Source organism: Sminthopsis crassicaudata, chromosome 3, assembly GCF_048593235.1.
Source record: "Sminthopsis crassicaudata isolate SCR6 chromosome 3, ASM4859323v1, whole genome shotgun sequence".
Lineage (NCBI taxonomy): Eukaryota > Metazoa > Chordata > Mammalia > Dasyuromorphia > Dasyuridae > Sminthopsis > Sminthopsis crassicaudata.
In genome coordinates this window covers 36881986-36899346 of record NC_133619.1, presented here as the reverse complement: position 1 = coordinate 36899346, position 17361 = coordinate 36881986, and the positions used below count along the sequence as shown (strand labels likewise).

General features: G+C 39.1%; 1 protein-coding gene across 1 annotated transcript in view; it reads right to left on the bottom strand.

Moving 5' to 3' along the window:
* The window catches only part of USP13 (ubiquitin specific peptidase 13), a 125708-nt gene extending 109264 nt beyond the window's left edge, over positions 1 to 16444 (bottom strand). Inside the window, exon 1 of the mRNA XM_074298259.1 lies at positions 16078 to 16444. Within this exon, the coding sequence (XP_074154360.1) occupies positions 16078 to 16275 (198 nt within the window). The 5' untranslated portion in view covers positions 16276 to 16444. The remainder of the gene's footprint in view (positions 1 to 16077) is intronic.
* Positions 16445 to 17361: the final 917 nt, after the last annotated feature.

Below are 17361 nucleotides of genomic sequence, written 5' to 3'. Positions count from 1 at the left end.
GACTTTTAAGGAAAAATGAAAAAGCTTTAAAGTTAAAGAACCTAGAACTGAATCACTCGTTGCTGCTTGAGTAATCTTAAACAAGTCACTTCCCCCTTTAGATTTCCACATGCATAAAATGAGGGAAGTGGCCGACATCAGTGATGTCAAACAAATAGAAACAGGAGCCACTAAAATCATACATAATCCCTGAAAACCACAAACTGCCTTAGAAAACCACATATTAATGTTATATATATATATATATATATAATCTATTATATTTTTACTTTTTTTTTAATTTTCCCAATCACATTCTAATCTGGCACCCCACTCAGAAGTGTTGAAGGCCACAGTGGACACCTCTGGTCTAAATGACTTCTAACAGGATTTCCAGTTCCAAATTTAATCAGTTGACCTTGTGACCTTAGGCAAACGCTCTAAGCCAAAAATTACCTGATTTTTTTGGTCTCATAGTTTGTGAGATTATCAAGTGAACTTTGGAAACATAGCCCCATTTTAAGGACAGAAACTGCCTATACTTTTCTTTTAAAAGTACACTGGTATTTTCTCTCCTTCTGTAGAGGGAGGGAAAGACCAATTTTATTTTTTAATGAGATTAATGAAGAGGATTCTTTAAATGAATTGAGAAACAAGTAGGACTCAAAATTTATACTACAGTATATCTCAAGTGTTATTAATAATTATCTAATAATCTAGAAACACCCCTTGCTTTGCTACTTTTATTATTTTTTCCCTTCTCTAGTAGTTTATAATTTTAAGAAAAACAAAAGTTTCCCCCATCCTTGCTTAATATCTGTCCAGTAGCTGATCACACAGATGCCAGTAGTTACTTAGAAGTTGACTTTCTTCTCAGTAAAGCTAAAGGGAAAGGACTATCTTTTCTATTTAAAAATTCCAAGCCGATACCTTTTTACCTTTGACACTGCTCAAACAAAAAGGCAAACAGCTTTATAATCATTTGCACTGCTACTGAGTCTATATTCCAAAGAGAGCATAAAAGAGGGGAAAGGTCCCACATGTGCAAAAATTGTTGTAGCAGCTGTTTTTAAGGTGTCCTCAATTGGAAATTGAGGGAATATCCATCAGTTGAGGAATGGCTGAATGCACTATGGTATATGAATGTAATGGAATATCATAAAAATCGTGAGCAGGCTGACTTCAGAAAAGCTTGGAAAGACATATATGAACTGATACCAAGTGAAGTAAACAGAACCAGGAGAATACTATACGTAGCAATAAAATTATGTGATGATCAACTATGATAGGCTTAGCTCTTCTCAGCAATAGAGTGATTCAAGACAATTTCAAAAGACTCGGGATGGAAAATGTCATCTGCACCCAGAGGGAAAACTAAGGAGACTGAATGCAGATCGAAGCATATTATTTTTCATTTTTGTTGTTTGTTTGCTTTTTCTTTCTTGCGTTTTTTCCACTTTTGTTGTTTTTATTTTCTTTTGCAATGTGACTAATATGGAAGTATATTTAAAATTATTGTACAAGTATAACTTATATCAAATTGATTGCTGTCTTGGGGAGAGGGGAAGGAAGAGAGGGAAGAAGGAAAGAAGGGGGGAGGAAGGAAGAAGAGAGAAAAATTGGCAGTTCAAAAAACTTACAAAAACGGATGTAGAAGAATTACATGTAATTACATGTAATTAGAAAATCTAAATATAATTGAGAAAAAATAATAATCATTTGTGCTGAAGTATAAAGGAAGCAACTGAAAGTAGAATTGCCAGAAAAAAATAATGCTGGTCATTGAATAAAAAAGCAACAGAAGGACAGGCAGTAGAGGACCTCTCAAAAGATCTGAGTTAAACTTATTTGCTAAGTGACACTGAACAAGTCACTTAACCTCTTTCTGCCTCAGTTTTCCATATGTAAAATGAAGATAACAGTGCCTACTTCACTGAGTGGTCACAAGGATCAAGGATGATAATGTCTATAAGATAGCTTGCAAATCTAAAGTGCTATAGACATATTATCTATTGTAGTTATCATTATTATTAGAACCAAAGATAAAGCAAGACTTACTCTCTCCCCAAGTAATTTTTCCAGAAAAAAGAAGCCTATCACCTCAACTTTCTGATGTCCCAGAATCTCAAGAGTTGGAGGATTCATCCATTTCATCCAATTATGAATCCTCCCTACAGTATTCTTAACAGGTATTCATCCCAACTTTGCTTTAAGACTCCAATGATGAAAAATTCACTAAGGCAGGCCATTCCAGTCTGATGGGTAAGGAATTATCATATGATTAGGATTTTTTTTCCTGATATCAACTGTAAACTTCAACATCTATATCCTCTGAAACCAAAAGGAAAAAAGCAAATCCCTTTTTCACAAGAAAGCTGTCGTGTGCCTTTAAATTCTCCTTTCTAGATGAACATTCCAAATTTCTATAACAGATTGTCATGTCATTATTCCCAGACCATTCCAAGCAGTCTTGTCCAGCTTATCAATGTCCTTTCTAAATGATGTGCCCAGAACCAACAAGTCACAGAATTGTAGGAAACCTTGGAGCCTATCCTTTCTTATCCTACCTGAATAAAAATTCCCTCTAAAACACATCCAAAACGTGGTCTTGGCCTTTACCTTGAAGATCTCCAAGATAAAAAAGTCCCCCTCTGAACAGCTCAAACCATATCCAGACTCAATTTGCTTCTTAGCAACCTACCCATTGTTCTCATTCTTCCCCCAGGACCATATAAGAAGTTAAATCCCTCTCTAATGTGTCAATTTTTCAAATATTTGATCACAACTATCATATATCCTCTGATTCTTCTTTTTTTCCAGCTAATCACCTTATTTTTTCATCTCATTCCCATACGGCACTATCTCTACCTGCACCAAGTGATATTTGTATGGGAAGTTCCAAAGCTCACAATATTCTCAATTAGCTTAAAAAGAACCACAGAATTCCCCAAATTAATGTTAATCCACTTTAAATTGACTATATAAACATATGTGTGTACTTACACAGATATTTTAATTTGTACATCAAAAAAGGCATATCAAGAGAAAATGTAAAAGCATAAGAAGTGATGGGACAGCCACAAAATGAGAGAAGAGTATACAACAGCTTGTGCATTACTGATATCTAAATAATATCAATCTAGCAGGGTGAGTTTCAACAGGAGAGAGGGCACTCCAAGAGGAGGATTTACTAGAGAACTACCCAGAAATGGCAAACATGAATGTGTTATAATCTGCACAGTTGAACAGATACCTACGTTAAGGAAATCCTAGATCTATCAACATTTTTGATTTTGAGAAAAGGGAAAGTGAATCTTGAAATCAAGTAATAGTTGGGTATCAAAAATCCTAAAAAGCTAGGATCCACTGCATTATGGTTGCTTTAAAGGATGAGAAGGACCTAAGTTCAAATACAGCCTCGGACTTTAAGTGACTGCAGGCAGGTTTGCCTCCATTTCAGCCTCTGTAAAATAGGAATGATAATAGTACCTACCTCCCGAGGCTGCTGGGAGGATCAAATGAGAGAATATTTATAAAAAGTGCTGGCCATTATAAGTATTAATATTATTATCAAATCCAACAATAAGCTCTGAGTCCATCATCTGAAGATTGGTCCTGCCAAGTGTGGAAGGCTCACTACCAGAAGGTTAACCACCCAGACATGAATTCTTTCAGCCAGAGCAGTTCACGAGGACCTCTTTCTTCCCAAGAGAAACAGAGCCCACGCTAATCAAGCCATCCGTTTTTTGAAGTGCCAACAAGGAATACAGAATGTTCCTATAATTTATTTTCTTATTAGATTCTCTTCAAAGGAGAGACGATCCCACAAAATGAGAGGTTAGGGCTGCTGGACCTGATCCCATCTCCACTGACCACTTCTTCCCTATCTGACCTAGGATAAGTGACCACCAGAAACCTCAGTTTCCTCATTGGTAAAAAGAAAAAAAAAATTAAGGAGTGGAGTGGGAGGTCTGAAGTATTGATTCTTAATGTACTTTCCAGCTTTTTACAATCTACATAACTTTTCTTTGCGGGTCCTAAGGACATTCTTCAAATGCAACACATTGGTATAATAAATAGAGCCTTGGACCTGGAGTCAGACAGAAATGAGCTTGAATCCTGGCAGCTAAGTGTCTCCGTAGATAGTGAAATGGTCCTGAAGTCAGGAAGATTCATCTTCCTGAGTTCAAATATAGTTTTAGAGACTTACTGGTTGTGTGACTTTGTGTGACCTGTGTGACTAGAGGTGTGACTTGGGCAAATCATTTAACCATGTTTGCCTCAGTTTCCTCATTTGTAAAAATGAACTGGACTTTGGAAGCTTCCACACTAAAGAACCAGAGTACTTGTAACATGACATACTGGAGGGCAAAGGAGCTAGGGTTACAACAAAGAATTACCTATGCAGCAAACATGAACATAATCTTTCAAGGGAAATAGAGAACTTTCAAGCATTTCTAATCAAAAGACCAAAAATGAATTAAAAACCCAAGACTCAAAGAAAACATAAAAAGGTAAAAAAGAAATAAGAAAGAAAAAACACAAATTCAATAAGGTTAAACTTTGTATTTCAGTATGGCAAGATAATATATGTAACTCAACTTTATTACTATAAGAGCAATTAGAAGTAATCTAGACATAAGGTATGGATATAATGTGACTTTGATGGAATAATACCCTCAAAAATAAATAAATAAATAAATAGTAAGAGAAAAATTGCATTGGAAGAAGAAGGGAGGGACTGAATGGGGTAAAGTATGCCACATAAAAGAGGGATGAAGAAGCTATTATAATGGAGGGGAAGATTTTGGGGAGAAAGATGGGGAGTGGCAGGCAAAACTTAAAGTCACTCTTATCAAAACTGTCTCAAAGAGGGAATAACATGCACACTCATTTGGATATAGAAATCTATCTAAGCCTATTTGGAATTAAAAAGGGATGGAGATAATGGAAGGGAGAGAAGGAACTAATAAAAAGAGAAGATACATTGGAGAAGGTAGTGATCAAAAGCAAAACACTTTGAGAAGGAAAAGGGGGGGTTAGAGAGGAGGATAAATAAGCAAAAAATAGCATGGAGAGAAAAACACAGTTATCATAATTATAAATGTGAATGAGATGGAGTCACCCAAAAGAGGAAAGTAGATAGCAAAATGGATTAAAAACCAAAACCCTACAATATGTCTTTTACAAGAAATATATTTGAAGCAAAAAGATACACAATAAAGGGAACAGGCTGGAGCAAAATCTATTATGTTTCAGAATGAAGCAAAGAAAGCAGGGGTAGCAATCATAATCTCAGACAAAGCAGAAGCAAAACTAGATTTAATTAAAAGAGATAAAGAAAGAAACTATATCTTGTTTATCTAATCTATCGTATCTTATCTAATCAAAAAATAAACAAGAAAAAAATTAAGGAGGTGAATAAAATTCTGAAAAAGTTAGATATGATAGCACTCTGGGGAAAATTGAATGGCAACAAAAAGGAATATATCTTTTTGTCAGTAGTACAACTAGACAACTAGACAAAAACTGATCATGTATTAAGACACAAAAATCTCACAAATTAAAAAAAACAGAAATAGCAAAGGCATACTTTTTAGATCATAGTGCAATAAAAATTATATTTCAAAAATGGATAATAGAGAGGTTAAAGCTAATTGGAAATTAAATATTCTAATACTTAAAAGCAAGTGGGTCAAGGAACAAATTATAGAAACAATCAATAATTTCATCAAAGAAAATAACAAAATGAGACAATATTGATACCAAGATTTATGGGATGCAGCCAAAGAGATATTTAAGGGATTCATATTCAAATTCATATATGTAATTGCTTACATCAATAAAATGGAGAAAGAATGAATCAATGAATTTGAATGTGTAACTAAAAGAATAAAAAAATTTAATGCCATATAGGAAATACCAAAAATCAAAAGAAAAATTAATAAGATTGAAAGTAAGAAAAGAATTGATACCAAAACCTATGAGAGGTAGCCAAAGCAATTCTTAGGGGAAATTTTTTTATCTCTAAAGAGTTGCGTGAATAAAATAAAGAGAACATCAGTGAATTGAGAATGCAACTAAAAAAAGCTAGGAAAAGAACAAATTAAAACCCTCAATTAAATACCAAATTAGAAATTCTGAAAATTAAAGGAGATTAATAAAATTGAAACTAAGAAAACTATTGATCTAATTAATAAAACTAAGAGTTGGTTTATGAAAAAATAAGATAAACTTTTTGTTAATTTGATTAGAAAAAGGAAGAAAGGAACCAAATTACCAGCATCAAAAATGAAAAGGGTAAACTTACCAATAATGAAAAAGAAATTAAAATAATAATGAGTTAATTTGCCCCACTGTATGCCAGCAAGTCTGACAATCTAATCAATAATCAATGACTAAAGTAATCTAGTATTTGATAAATCCCCAAACTCCAGCTTCTGAGATAAGAACTTTCTATATCACATATATTGCTGGGAAAACTGGAAAATATTACATCAGAAACTTGGCATGGACCTATATTTCACACCCCATACCAAAATACCATAAGTGATACCATAAGCAAATTAGGAGAGCAAGAGATAATTTACCTATCAGATCTTTGGAGAAGGGAGCAAAGAACTAGAGAACATTATGAAATGCAAAATGGACAACTTTGATTACATTGAATTATACCTACAAAAACAACAGAAACAAGATTAAAAGGAAAACAAAAAGCTGGGGGGAAATTTTTTACAGCCAGTGTTTCTGATAAAGGTCTCATTTCTAAAATATATAAATTACTATATCAAATTTATAAGAATAAAAACCATCATCCAATTGATAAGTAGTCAAAGGATATGAACAATTTTCACATGATTAAATTAAAGCCATCTATGGTCATATGAAAAAATGCTCTAAATCACTTTTGATAACAGAAATGCAAATTAATCAACTCTGAGGTACCACCTCACACCTTCAGACTGGCTAAGATGACAGGAAAAGATAATTATAAATGTTGGAGAAGATGTACAAAATGCATTGTTGGTGGAGTTGTGAAATGACCCAACCATTCTGGAGAACAATTTGGAACTGTGCCCCAGGGATAACAGCGCAATCCTATTTGAGAGCCCATATCGAAAATTAGGGTTTACAACCTCGATGTTGGATCAGGACATCCAAATGGTGCAGCCGCTATTAATGGTTCGTTTGTTCAACGATTAAAGTCCTATGTGATCTGAGTTCAGACCGGAGAAATCCAGGTCGGTTTCTATCTGGAAGTGATTTCTCCCAGTGTGAAAGAACAAGAGAAATGGGGCCAACATTCCTAATGAGCCCTAGAACTAACATATGAATTCATCTCAATATTCTATTTCAACTTTTTCATATAAATATATATATATATATATATATATATATATATATATATATATATTATAAACTGTAAATATCCTTTGATCCAACAATGTCAATACTGGGTCTGTACCTCAAGAAAAGGATCCACGTTTGTAAAAATGTTTGTAGCAGGTCTTTTTTGTGGTAACAAAGAATTGGGAATGTATTAGATATCCATCAATTGGGGAATGGCTGAATAAATTGTGGTATATAAAGGTAATGGAATATTATTGTTCTCTAAAAAATGGTGAACAAGCTGGTTTTAGAAAGACCTGGAAAGATTTACATGAACTGATGTTGAGTGAAACTCACAGAACCAGAAATATGTTGTACACTGTAACAAAGATTGTGCAATGATGACCAACAATGAAAGCCTTGGTTCTTTTCAGTGATTCAGTGATAGAAGGCAATCTCAATAAACTTTGGATAGAAAACACCATCTGTTTCCAAAAGAGAGAACTATGGAGACTAAATGCTATGTTCACTTCTTTTTTCTGTTTTTTTTCTCTTCTGTGTTTTTTCCCTCTTTGTTCTGATTTTTCTCTTTCAACATGATTCATAAAGAAATATGTATCACATAAAGTTAATATACATGTATAACCAGAAAAAATAAATTTAAAAAGTTTTTAAAAAGAAAAAAGTATTGAATAAATGTAGAAACTGATTTTGTGAAAAAATAAAACAAATAAAATAGATAAACCATTGGTTAATTTGATTTTAAAAAGGAAAGAAGAAAAACAAATTACTAATATCAAAAATGATACTACTGATGAAGAAGAAATTAAGACAATTATTAGGAGCTATTTTGCTCAATTGTGTGCTAATAAATTGGATCATTTAAATGAAATACCACAGAAATACCACTGCTAAGTCTATATCCCATAAGCATCCAAAAAAAGGGGGGGAAGAACTTATTTGTACAAAAAAATTTATAACAGCTCTTTTTGTGGTGGCTAAGATTTGAAAGTCAAAGGGATGCCATCCACTGGGGTAAGTCTAAACAAGCTGTGATATATGATTGGAATGGAGTATTATTATGTTGTAAGAAATGAGAAGTAGGATTACTTTCAGAAAAGCTTGGAAAGACTTACACAAACATGCATAGTGAAGTGAACATAGGCAGGAGAACATTGTAGAGTAACAGAACTACTGTTTGATGAAGAACTGTGAATGATTTAGCTATTCTTAGCAATAGTGATCCCAAAGTTCTAATGATGAAGCATACCATCCACCTCCACAGAATTGATTGAATACAAACTGAGGCATACTATTTTTCACTTTCATTTATTGTTTTTCTTTTATTTGAGTCTTCTTGTACAAAATGACAAACATGGAGGTGTTTTACATAATTGCACATAGAAAATCTATCTCTGATTGCTTACTGTCTCAGGGAGGGAGGGAAAAATAGAACTTGAAACTCAAATATATTTTTATAATATTTTATATTATATATGTTTTAATATTTTATTGTTTTGATATTAATAAATGATATTTAATAAATATTTTATATATAATAATGTTTTAATTTTTTAATTTATAATATTTTCTTGAATTTTAAATGAGTTAGAGAAGGAAATGGCATACCATTCCAGCTTCTTTGCCAAGAAAACCCCAAAAGTGATAGGACTTAAAACAACAACTGGTAGTTTACTTGTGTGACCCAAATAATTTCATCTACTCAGTCTCACCTTCTTCGTCTGTAAGGGGAAGAGTGCTATCTGAAAGCAGAAACAGATGTATTCACCTTAAAGGAATTACAAGAGGGGATTGGCATTCTGGACAGTAGAGCTTTGTTCTCAGGCTCCAGAACATAGACCAACATCAGGACAAGAAACCTTTGCTCACATGAATCAACTACACCCTGAATAAATATCTTCACCCTGCTCTAATTATCTTTCCTCTTCTATGGATAAATGAACCACCTTTTGGTAGCTGTGAAGGGAAATGGTGTGGTTGGACTTAATCACTTTTAAAGTCTCTTCTAGCCTAAATGTGTGACTTTAGGATTCCTGAGTTCAAGCTCTTCATCTACTATAGCTCACACCTCATTGTGCAAGTATAAACTACTAATTGCTACCCTACACACTGAATATAAATCAAGAGTGAGTCACCTTTAAGGATTAGGGATCAACATCCACCTCACATATCCAATCTGTTGCCAAATCTTGTCATTTCTACGTTCCCAATATCTCTTGTATCCTCCACATTCTGAACACTCACAGATCCACCACTCTGGTACAAGGGCTTCATCACCTTACTTACAATGGCTTCTTGGTTCATCTCCCTGCCTCCAACCTCCACTCAGCTGCCAAAGTGCAGGGCTGACCACATCATCCCTCTATTCAAGCAACTCCAATAGCTCTCTGTCACCTTCAAGAACAAATATAAAGTTTCTGTTTGGTTTTTAAAGCTATTCATAATCTGGTCCTTTCCTACCTTTCTGAGATTATCTCTGTCTGCTCTGGTTAGATCTTGTATGTATATAGTTATTTAAAGATTGCCAGCCCTTTAGACTGTCCCAGAAAACAGGGACCATTTTTGTGACATAGGAGGTGCTTAATAAAAGTCTGCTGGCTGACTGACAAACTTCATGAGATTAGAAGCTTGTCTATCTCCAGAGTCAGCTACCCATACCCTTGTTAAGACAAGAATTGAGGTCCTTTTCCAACTCTGTGATTATGCTTGTGGAATTATGGGTGAGAGAATATCAGCAACCTATGTCCACCAAGAACAGGGTTAAGGAGGTGATCAGCTCTCTGATTTAGGAAAAGAGGTGGAATTTCGGTAAATGTTTAAATGAGGAGGGAAAACATTTAGAAGATTAGGAAAGGGGGGAATCATGTCCTAGTTTGAAAAGGGATAACTACAGGCAAGCAGAATAATCAAGTTTGGTAGGGAGGACCCTCATTTAATAATGATCAAAGATCAAGATGATGTCCCAACCTCTCCCAGTATCAGGGACATTCAGACAATTTTATTGATGGTTTTCAGGTAGCACAGAAAATTAAGCCTTGGATTTGGATCAGGAAATCTTAAATTCTCTATGTCTCAGTTTCCACATTTGGAAAATGAGGATAATGATAGCATCTATCTGCCAGAATTGTTGTGGGGATAAAATGAGATATGTGTAAAGCACTTAGCAAATATTAAAGTTTTCTATAAATAGTAGCAACAGTAGCAATAGTAGCAATAGCAGTAGTAGTAGTAATAATAGTAGCATGTCACAAGTCTCCCCATTGGCTCATAAAGTTGAAAGTGATATCTGAAAGCACAAACAGCTGTATACACCTTATCTTCTTTGAAGATAAAACACACACATGCTTCAATAAAATAAATTTTTCATCCCAAAGTTGCAGAGCTTAAAAATGAACAGGGTTAATTCAACAGGGGTGGAACATGGCTTAATATGGCAATGAAGATTATTGATCTTTGTGGCACTTAAACAGATTAGCTGGGCTCTTATTTAAGACATCACAAAATGATCTGATATAAGAGAGAGTTCTTTGAGAAGATGGAAGGCCAGTCCAAAGTGGCAGCCTCACATTCTCTAAGGTACCAGGAGGACATGGAAAGTCAGAAAACCATGGTGTGAATCCCAGAAATTTATAAGCATGCTGACTGTCTCTCTGGGCTTACGTTTCCTCAGCAATAAAAATGAGAAAGTTGAGTCAGATCATGTTTAATATCCCCCAACCTCTAAACTTTATTATCTAAACCTCCAAAAAAATCCATTTCAGAGCAAGAAAATTTTATGAAAAATGTGATTCCAAATAGTTCTCTAGAGTTGAAGAGTCTCATAAAAAGTTGTTTTTCTCCAAAAACACCTTATCAAATACCTTGGATTACATTACATTAGAGACTATGGAACTTTCTTCTTTCATCTTTTTGAAGTGAACTGGGATTTACAGGGAATTCCCAGTCAGGAACCTTGTTCCACCAATGTAGGTCTAGGAGTTGCTCTACAATTTGGAATCAGAAGAATATCTTGGGGCAGTGAGAACTTAAGTCACTTGTCCTGAGTTCTACAGTCACTAGTATCAGAGGCGAATTCAGATCTGTCTAATTCTAAGGCCAGTTCAAATCTGACCTTGGACATTTACTAGCTTTGTGATCCTGGAGAAGTAACTTAACTTCTGTTTGTGTTATCCATTAAATGGGGAAATGGCAAATCACTTTAGTACCTTTGCCAAGAAAATCCCATGGGACGGTATTGGCATTCTAGGGTCCAGAGAGTCATAAAGAGTGACTGAACAATAACAAAAGCCAGTTCTCTAACTTCTCCATCAATCCTCCCTTTCTTTAACACACACACATACACACACACAAAAATCTTCCCCCTTTTTCTCCTTCTCTAACATGCATATGAACAAAATATGTTGATTCATCACCCTTGTCAAAGAGCCCTCCCTGGGAAGTGTAAGAGAATGTGGGTCATTGGCACGATCATTTTATTTGGAATCAGAAGTAGTTAATTCAAATCTCAATTCTACTACTTTACTAGCTGTATGACCCTAACCAAGTCATTTAACCATCCTGCCTCAGTTTCTTTATCTTTAAATAAAGGTAATAATAGCACCACATTTATAGGAATAATGTAAGGATCAAATGAGATAATGATTGTAAAAAGCTTGGTAAAAAGCCTGGCCCAGAGTAGGCACTACATAAATGTTAGCTATTATTACTAGTATTGCTACGTTGGTCTCCAAGCTTACATTAATAATAATAGCTAGCATTTATATAACACTTTACCATTTGTCAAGCATTTGCACATATATGTCATGTAATCCCCACAACAATCCTTTGGCTTCAGTTCTATTTTTAGATCCATTTTATAGTTGATGAAACTGAGCTTGAGAACAGGTAAGTGACTTATGTTTTGTTTTGCTTTTTTTTTTTCCCTGCGACAATTGGGGTTAAGTGACTTGCCCAGGGTCACACAGCTAGGAAGTGTTAAGTGTCTGAGGCCAGATTTGAACTCAGGTCCTCCTAACTTCAAGACTGGTGCTCTATCCACTGCACCATCTAGCTGCCCTCTGATTTATGCTGATTTGAACTAAAATTTTCCTGACTCCAAGTCTGAAGCTCTCTCCACTGTGCCATCCTTGAAGCTAAGTTGTTCTCTGAGCTAATGCATTATATCCTTCTTACTTCATTGCTTTGATCCCTAGCTCCCTTTAGATGCTCTTTCCTAAGGAGAACTTTCTTGATACTCTCAATTGCTGTCCCTCTCTCGCTGTCATCCAACCTGGGCAATTACTTTCTATATAAATTGTAATTACTTATCTGTGTACATGTTCCACTCTACCCCAGAGAGCAGGGACTGATTTTTATGTCTCTATATCCTCAGCACCATAGTGCTGATAGTCCTGCAAATAGTAGGTACTGAAAAGATAATTGTTGGTTTGAATTGAACATGCTTTTCTCTTCAAAACATTCTCTTTACCCAGATCAGAACGGACACTAAAATGCCTATTTCCAAGACAAGCTGTTTGCCACCTTGTATCATTCTAAACAATTCTGTAACATCTCTTCTCCATTTTTCCCTTTTCTCCTCTGACACCCGACTACCTGAGTGCAGGTCCCCCCTACTCATTGCCTCCTGCCTAGTCTCCCTCCATTTACTTATCAATCTGATCTCCCTAAAGCTCAAGTCTAACCATGTCACCCTGTTAGTCAAGAAACTTCAGTAGTTTCCTGGTCATCTACAGAATCAAATCTAAAACCTTTGGCTTTTCAAGCCTTTTATAAACTTGTCCATTTCTACCTTTCCAGACTTCTTTTTATCCATTTTCCTTGTCTCTTCAATCTAGTGATATTGACCTCCTTATAAACAATATTCCAGCTCTTGATCATTTTCACTGGCTGTTTCCTCCCTCTTTCTCTCTCTCTCTTCTTCCTTCTCCTTTCCCTCCCTTCCTCTTTCCATCTTTCCCTTCCTCTTCAACTTCCCTTCCTCTCTCCTGGATTCCCTGAAGTCTCAACTAAATCCCAACCCTCTTCAAGAAGCCTTCCCCATTCCCTCTTTAATGTTACTGCCTTCCCTCTAAAATAATCTCTATTTATGCTGAATATATATTGTGTGTACATCTTTTTATTATTATTATTATTATTATCACTCCCATTAGGCTGTCAGGTACTTCAGAGAACATCCTGAGTTTTTGCCTTTATTTGTCTTCTGAGCACTCAGCACCGTAGTAGCACAAAAATAGGAGTTTAATAAATAAATGTTGTTAACTAACTCTTTTATTGTAAGAAACACTCATCTGTGAGCTTCCTATTCTACATTAAATAGAGAAACTGGATTATACAGAACAGCTCTAATCCAAATTCTCCATTTTAACAAGAAGAAAATTAAATCCCCAATAAAGTCATTTGCCCAAGACTACTTGGGTAATAAGCAGCAGCGCTGGGATTAGAACCCAGAACTTTGACTGCAAATCCAGCACCACCACCACCACCCCTTGGCTGTTTCCAAGTATTTTTTATTTTTTTTTTATTTTTTTTTAATTATTTATTTATTTATTTATTTATTTTTGCTAAGGCAATTGGGGTTAAGTGACTTGCCCAGGGTCACATACTAGAAAGTGTTAAGTGTCTGAGGTCAAATTTGAACTCAGGTCCTCCAGACTTCAAGGCTGGCTCTATCCACTGCACCACTTAGCTGCACCTCCAAGTATCTTTTCAATACTCTATAACAGGGGTTCTCAAACTACGGGCTGCAGGCCAGGATGCCCGCCTGCTGAGGACGTTTATACACCCCACTGGGTTATGGCAAATGGGCTGAGGAACGGTGACAGAGTGTGAGTTTTTGTTTTTACTATATTTAAAAAGTTTGAGGACTACTACTGCTCTATAACATGTCAATTGCTTTGAGTAATAGACATCATCTGCCATCTCAACCGTTTTAGGAACCAGGGTGAAGAATCAAAGGATACAAAATCTGTTAGTTTATGTTGCTGATAGTAGGAAATTCTAATGGCATTCTTGGCTGTGGCCTCATGGTCAATAGAGTCCAGAGGATTAAGAAAGAACCACTCTCAAATTTTCAAGGGATGGTCCTAGAAAGTCCCATAAAGACTTCTCAAGTTTAAAAGAAAAAGAGCAATTTAGATGGATGGAAAGGGAACCGTGATTTCAAATCAGATTATTCAGGAGGAAGCTTGGTTCTGCCCCCTTGCAAACGTGTCATCTAACCTCTCTAGGCCTCAAATTCCTGTCTTGTAACTTGACAAAGTCTGGACTAAACGGTTTCTTAGGTCCTTTCCAGCTCATTAATTCATTAGCGGAAAAACAATTATTAAACACCTACTGTGTCAAGCACTATACTAATCCCTGGCGATACAAAGAAAGGCAAAAGACAGTCCCTATAATCAACCACAACAATCCTGTGATCTAGCTCAAAAAGTCATAAAAGAGTTCACGAATTGTCACGATCCATAAAAACTAGTTCCGGTCTCATTTTCCTCATTTGCAAAATAGCAGGCTTAGATTACAAGATCATTAAGCTGTGACCCCATGAATGTCCCTACTTAGCCAGGGAGCAAAAAAGTACTCCGAAACCAAAAAGAGGCTAGCAGAATGGTAAGCGTCCCACAAGCTGCTCCGCCGCCTTTCCGATGGCCGTATGACAAAGGTTATTCTGGCTTTGTTGCTGAGTGGAGGATGGAGAGATTCAGCCGCCCCCCCTCCCCAATACAACTCCCTCTGCAGTCAGAGGGAGACCTGCTGGATGACATATGAGCTCCAAAGGGTGTGGGTAAAAATAACCAGCCCTCAAAAAGTCATGCTAAACGCCACACAGCTGAGTGACTGGGGAAGTGCTTTCTGCCTCCTCACAGGGGGACACACGGTTGGTTTTGTTTGTTTTTTTAATTTCACACACGCACAAAAAACCCATGGAAATCTGCAAGGCACCAGCCAACCGCTCGTGCTTGGCCCTGACAACTGTAATCTACCCTTGACTTCCTCTCCCAGTCACTGAAGCCAAGATTTGGCTTAAAGTTTTTCAAATTTTGTCTTGGTATGTTTTAAGCCCCAAACCTCACGTTGGGGGGAAGGAAGGGGGGAAGGAGGGGAAGGAAGTTTAGTAGAAGAAAAGTAATCGTGATGCACTCGAAAGCCTATGAGCATTAGTGCTAAAGCGCTGTTTTTTCCTGTCATTCAGAAAGGAAGCAAGGGGTGGGGGGAAGTACCAAAAATCACAGAACTCGCAACTCTGAAGAGACTAGGAAAGCCTAAAGAGAATCGGCAGTCCCAGAAAAAGAAGGTGCTGGTTGTGTGGCCGGGCGCTCTCCACTCCCCGCAGCCCTGGGGGCGGGGGCCAGACTGTGCACTTGGCAGGGTTCATGGGCTCGGGGCCGGAATGGGAGGTGGGTGAAGGGGCCCCGAACCTTACAGTGGAAAGCCAGCCGAGCAAGGGCGCTAGGCTTGCGAACTCGGGAGGAGAGGTCCCGGCCGCAGCTCCGGGCTCCGGCAGCCCATGGTTTGGGGGCTTGGAGGGGCGGGTGCTCAGTTCCAAAGCTCCCCAAAGTGGACGCGCTCGGTGGCTGCACTACTGTGCCCCATCCCCGAGAGGAATGGGAGCGGGGGAGGGGAGGGTGGTCCTCGAAGCTGGGGCTTGCTGCCGGATCGATGGCTCACTCGGGCAGAACCCCTCCACCACACTCCACCCCACCCCGCGTCCACCGCCCCCCACCTCCCGGCCCGCGTCTGACCGGCACTCACCGGGGAGTCGTAGGAGAAAGCGCACTCCGCCTTGTAGACGCGATCTCCGGACCTGGGGACGCGGATGGTGGGCATGTAAGGGACCAGTAGCTCCCCGAGGTCTCCTGCAGCCATCTTTCCGGGGCCGGGACCCGGGCCCGGGCCGCTGCCGCCCCCGGGGCCGCCGCCGGGGCTGCCGAACAGGGCGGCCCGCTGCATGCTTCCGCGCGCGCGGGAGGGCCGGAGGGAGGGCGGGCGCGGGGGCCGGGCGCGGGAGGAGGACGACGAGGACGAGGAAGAGGCGGCCGCTGGGGCACCGGCACGGGCGCTAGCAGAGGCAGAGGCAGGGCAGCGGGGCTGCAGGGCCCGGGCGGCCGAGCAGACGGGGGCAGGCGGGCGGCGCGAGGCGGCCAGAGCCCGGGCGGGGCGGGGCGCGGGAGAGCAGGGAGGGGGACCAGGCTATTTTTAATCCAATGGCGAATCGCATCACCAGCTGCAGCGGCCGCGGCGGCAGCGGCAGGAGGGGCAGAGATGGGGAGGGCAGGGGAGAGGAGAAAAGGGGAGGGGAGGGGGGAGACAAGAGAAGGGGAGGGGGCGCATCTGCTCCCCGAGCCCAGAGGAAAGGGGCGGAGGGGCGGAGGACGAGGGACGCCAGGGAGAGTCAGCCCCAGAAAGGAGAGGGAACCCAAGGAGAGAAGGGCGAAGGGGGGCCGGGGGAGAAGGAGTCGGAGAAAGAAGAGGCCACGGGGTGGGGGCTCTCAGAATCGCGCCCCTTTCTCTTATGACAGCACTAGCCCGAGAGAAATCACGGGCTTGTCGTCCCCTTCTTTCCGAGAATAAGAGCTGGAAGAGATTTAAGAGGTCACTTAGTCCCATTCCCCTCCCTTGCCTCATTTTACAGAAGGGGGAGATGAGGCCTAGAGAGGGGAAAGTGACTTAGAAGCACAGGCTGGAGCTGGCCCGGAGCTCAGCGCTCACCCGTCCCACACCCTCTTTTTACAGGCTGTGCACTTACTCCACTCTCCTACGTTACCTAGGAGAGCGTCTAAAAGCGCGGAGGGGAGGATGGCGCCCAAAGAGTCACAGACTTTGGGGGACTTGGAAAGGGTCAGTGGAGAGACAGCCTGAGGGAACCCTGGATCTAGGCTTCTGAGGCCCAGAGTTTGAATCCTGGTTCTGCCCCTCATTAGCTGAATGAAGGTGGGCAAGTCATTTCTCTTCTGGATCTAAGGGTCTTCTATCCAAAAGAGGGCCTGCCATCCGGGACGGGATTACTAGGGATGCCTTCTGAAGGGGGTAGATGTG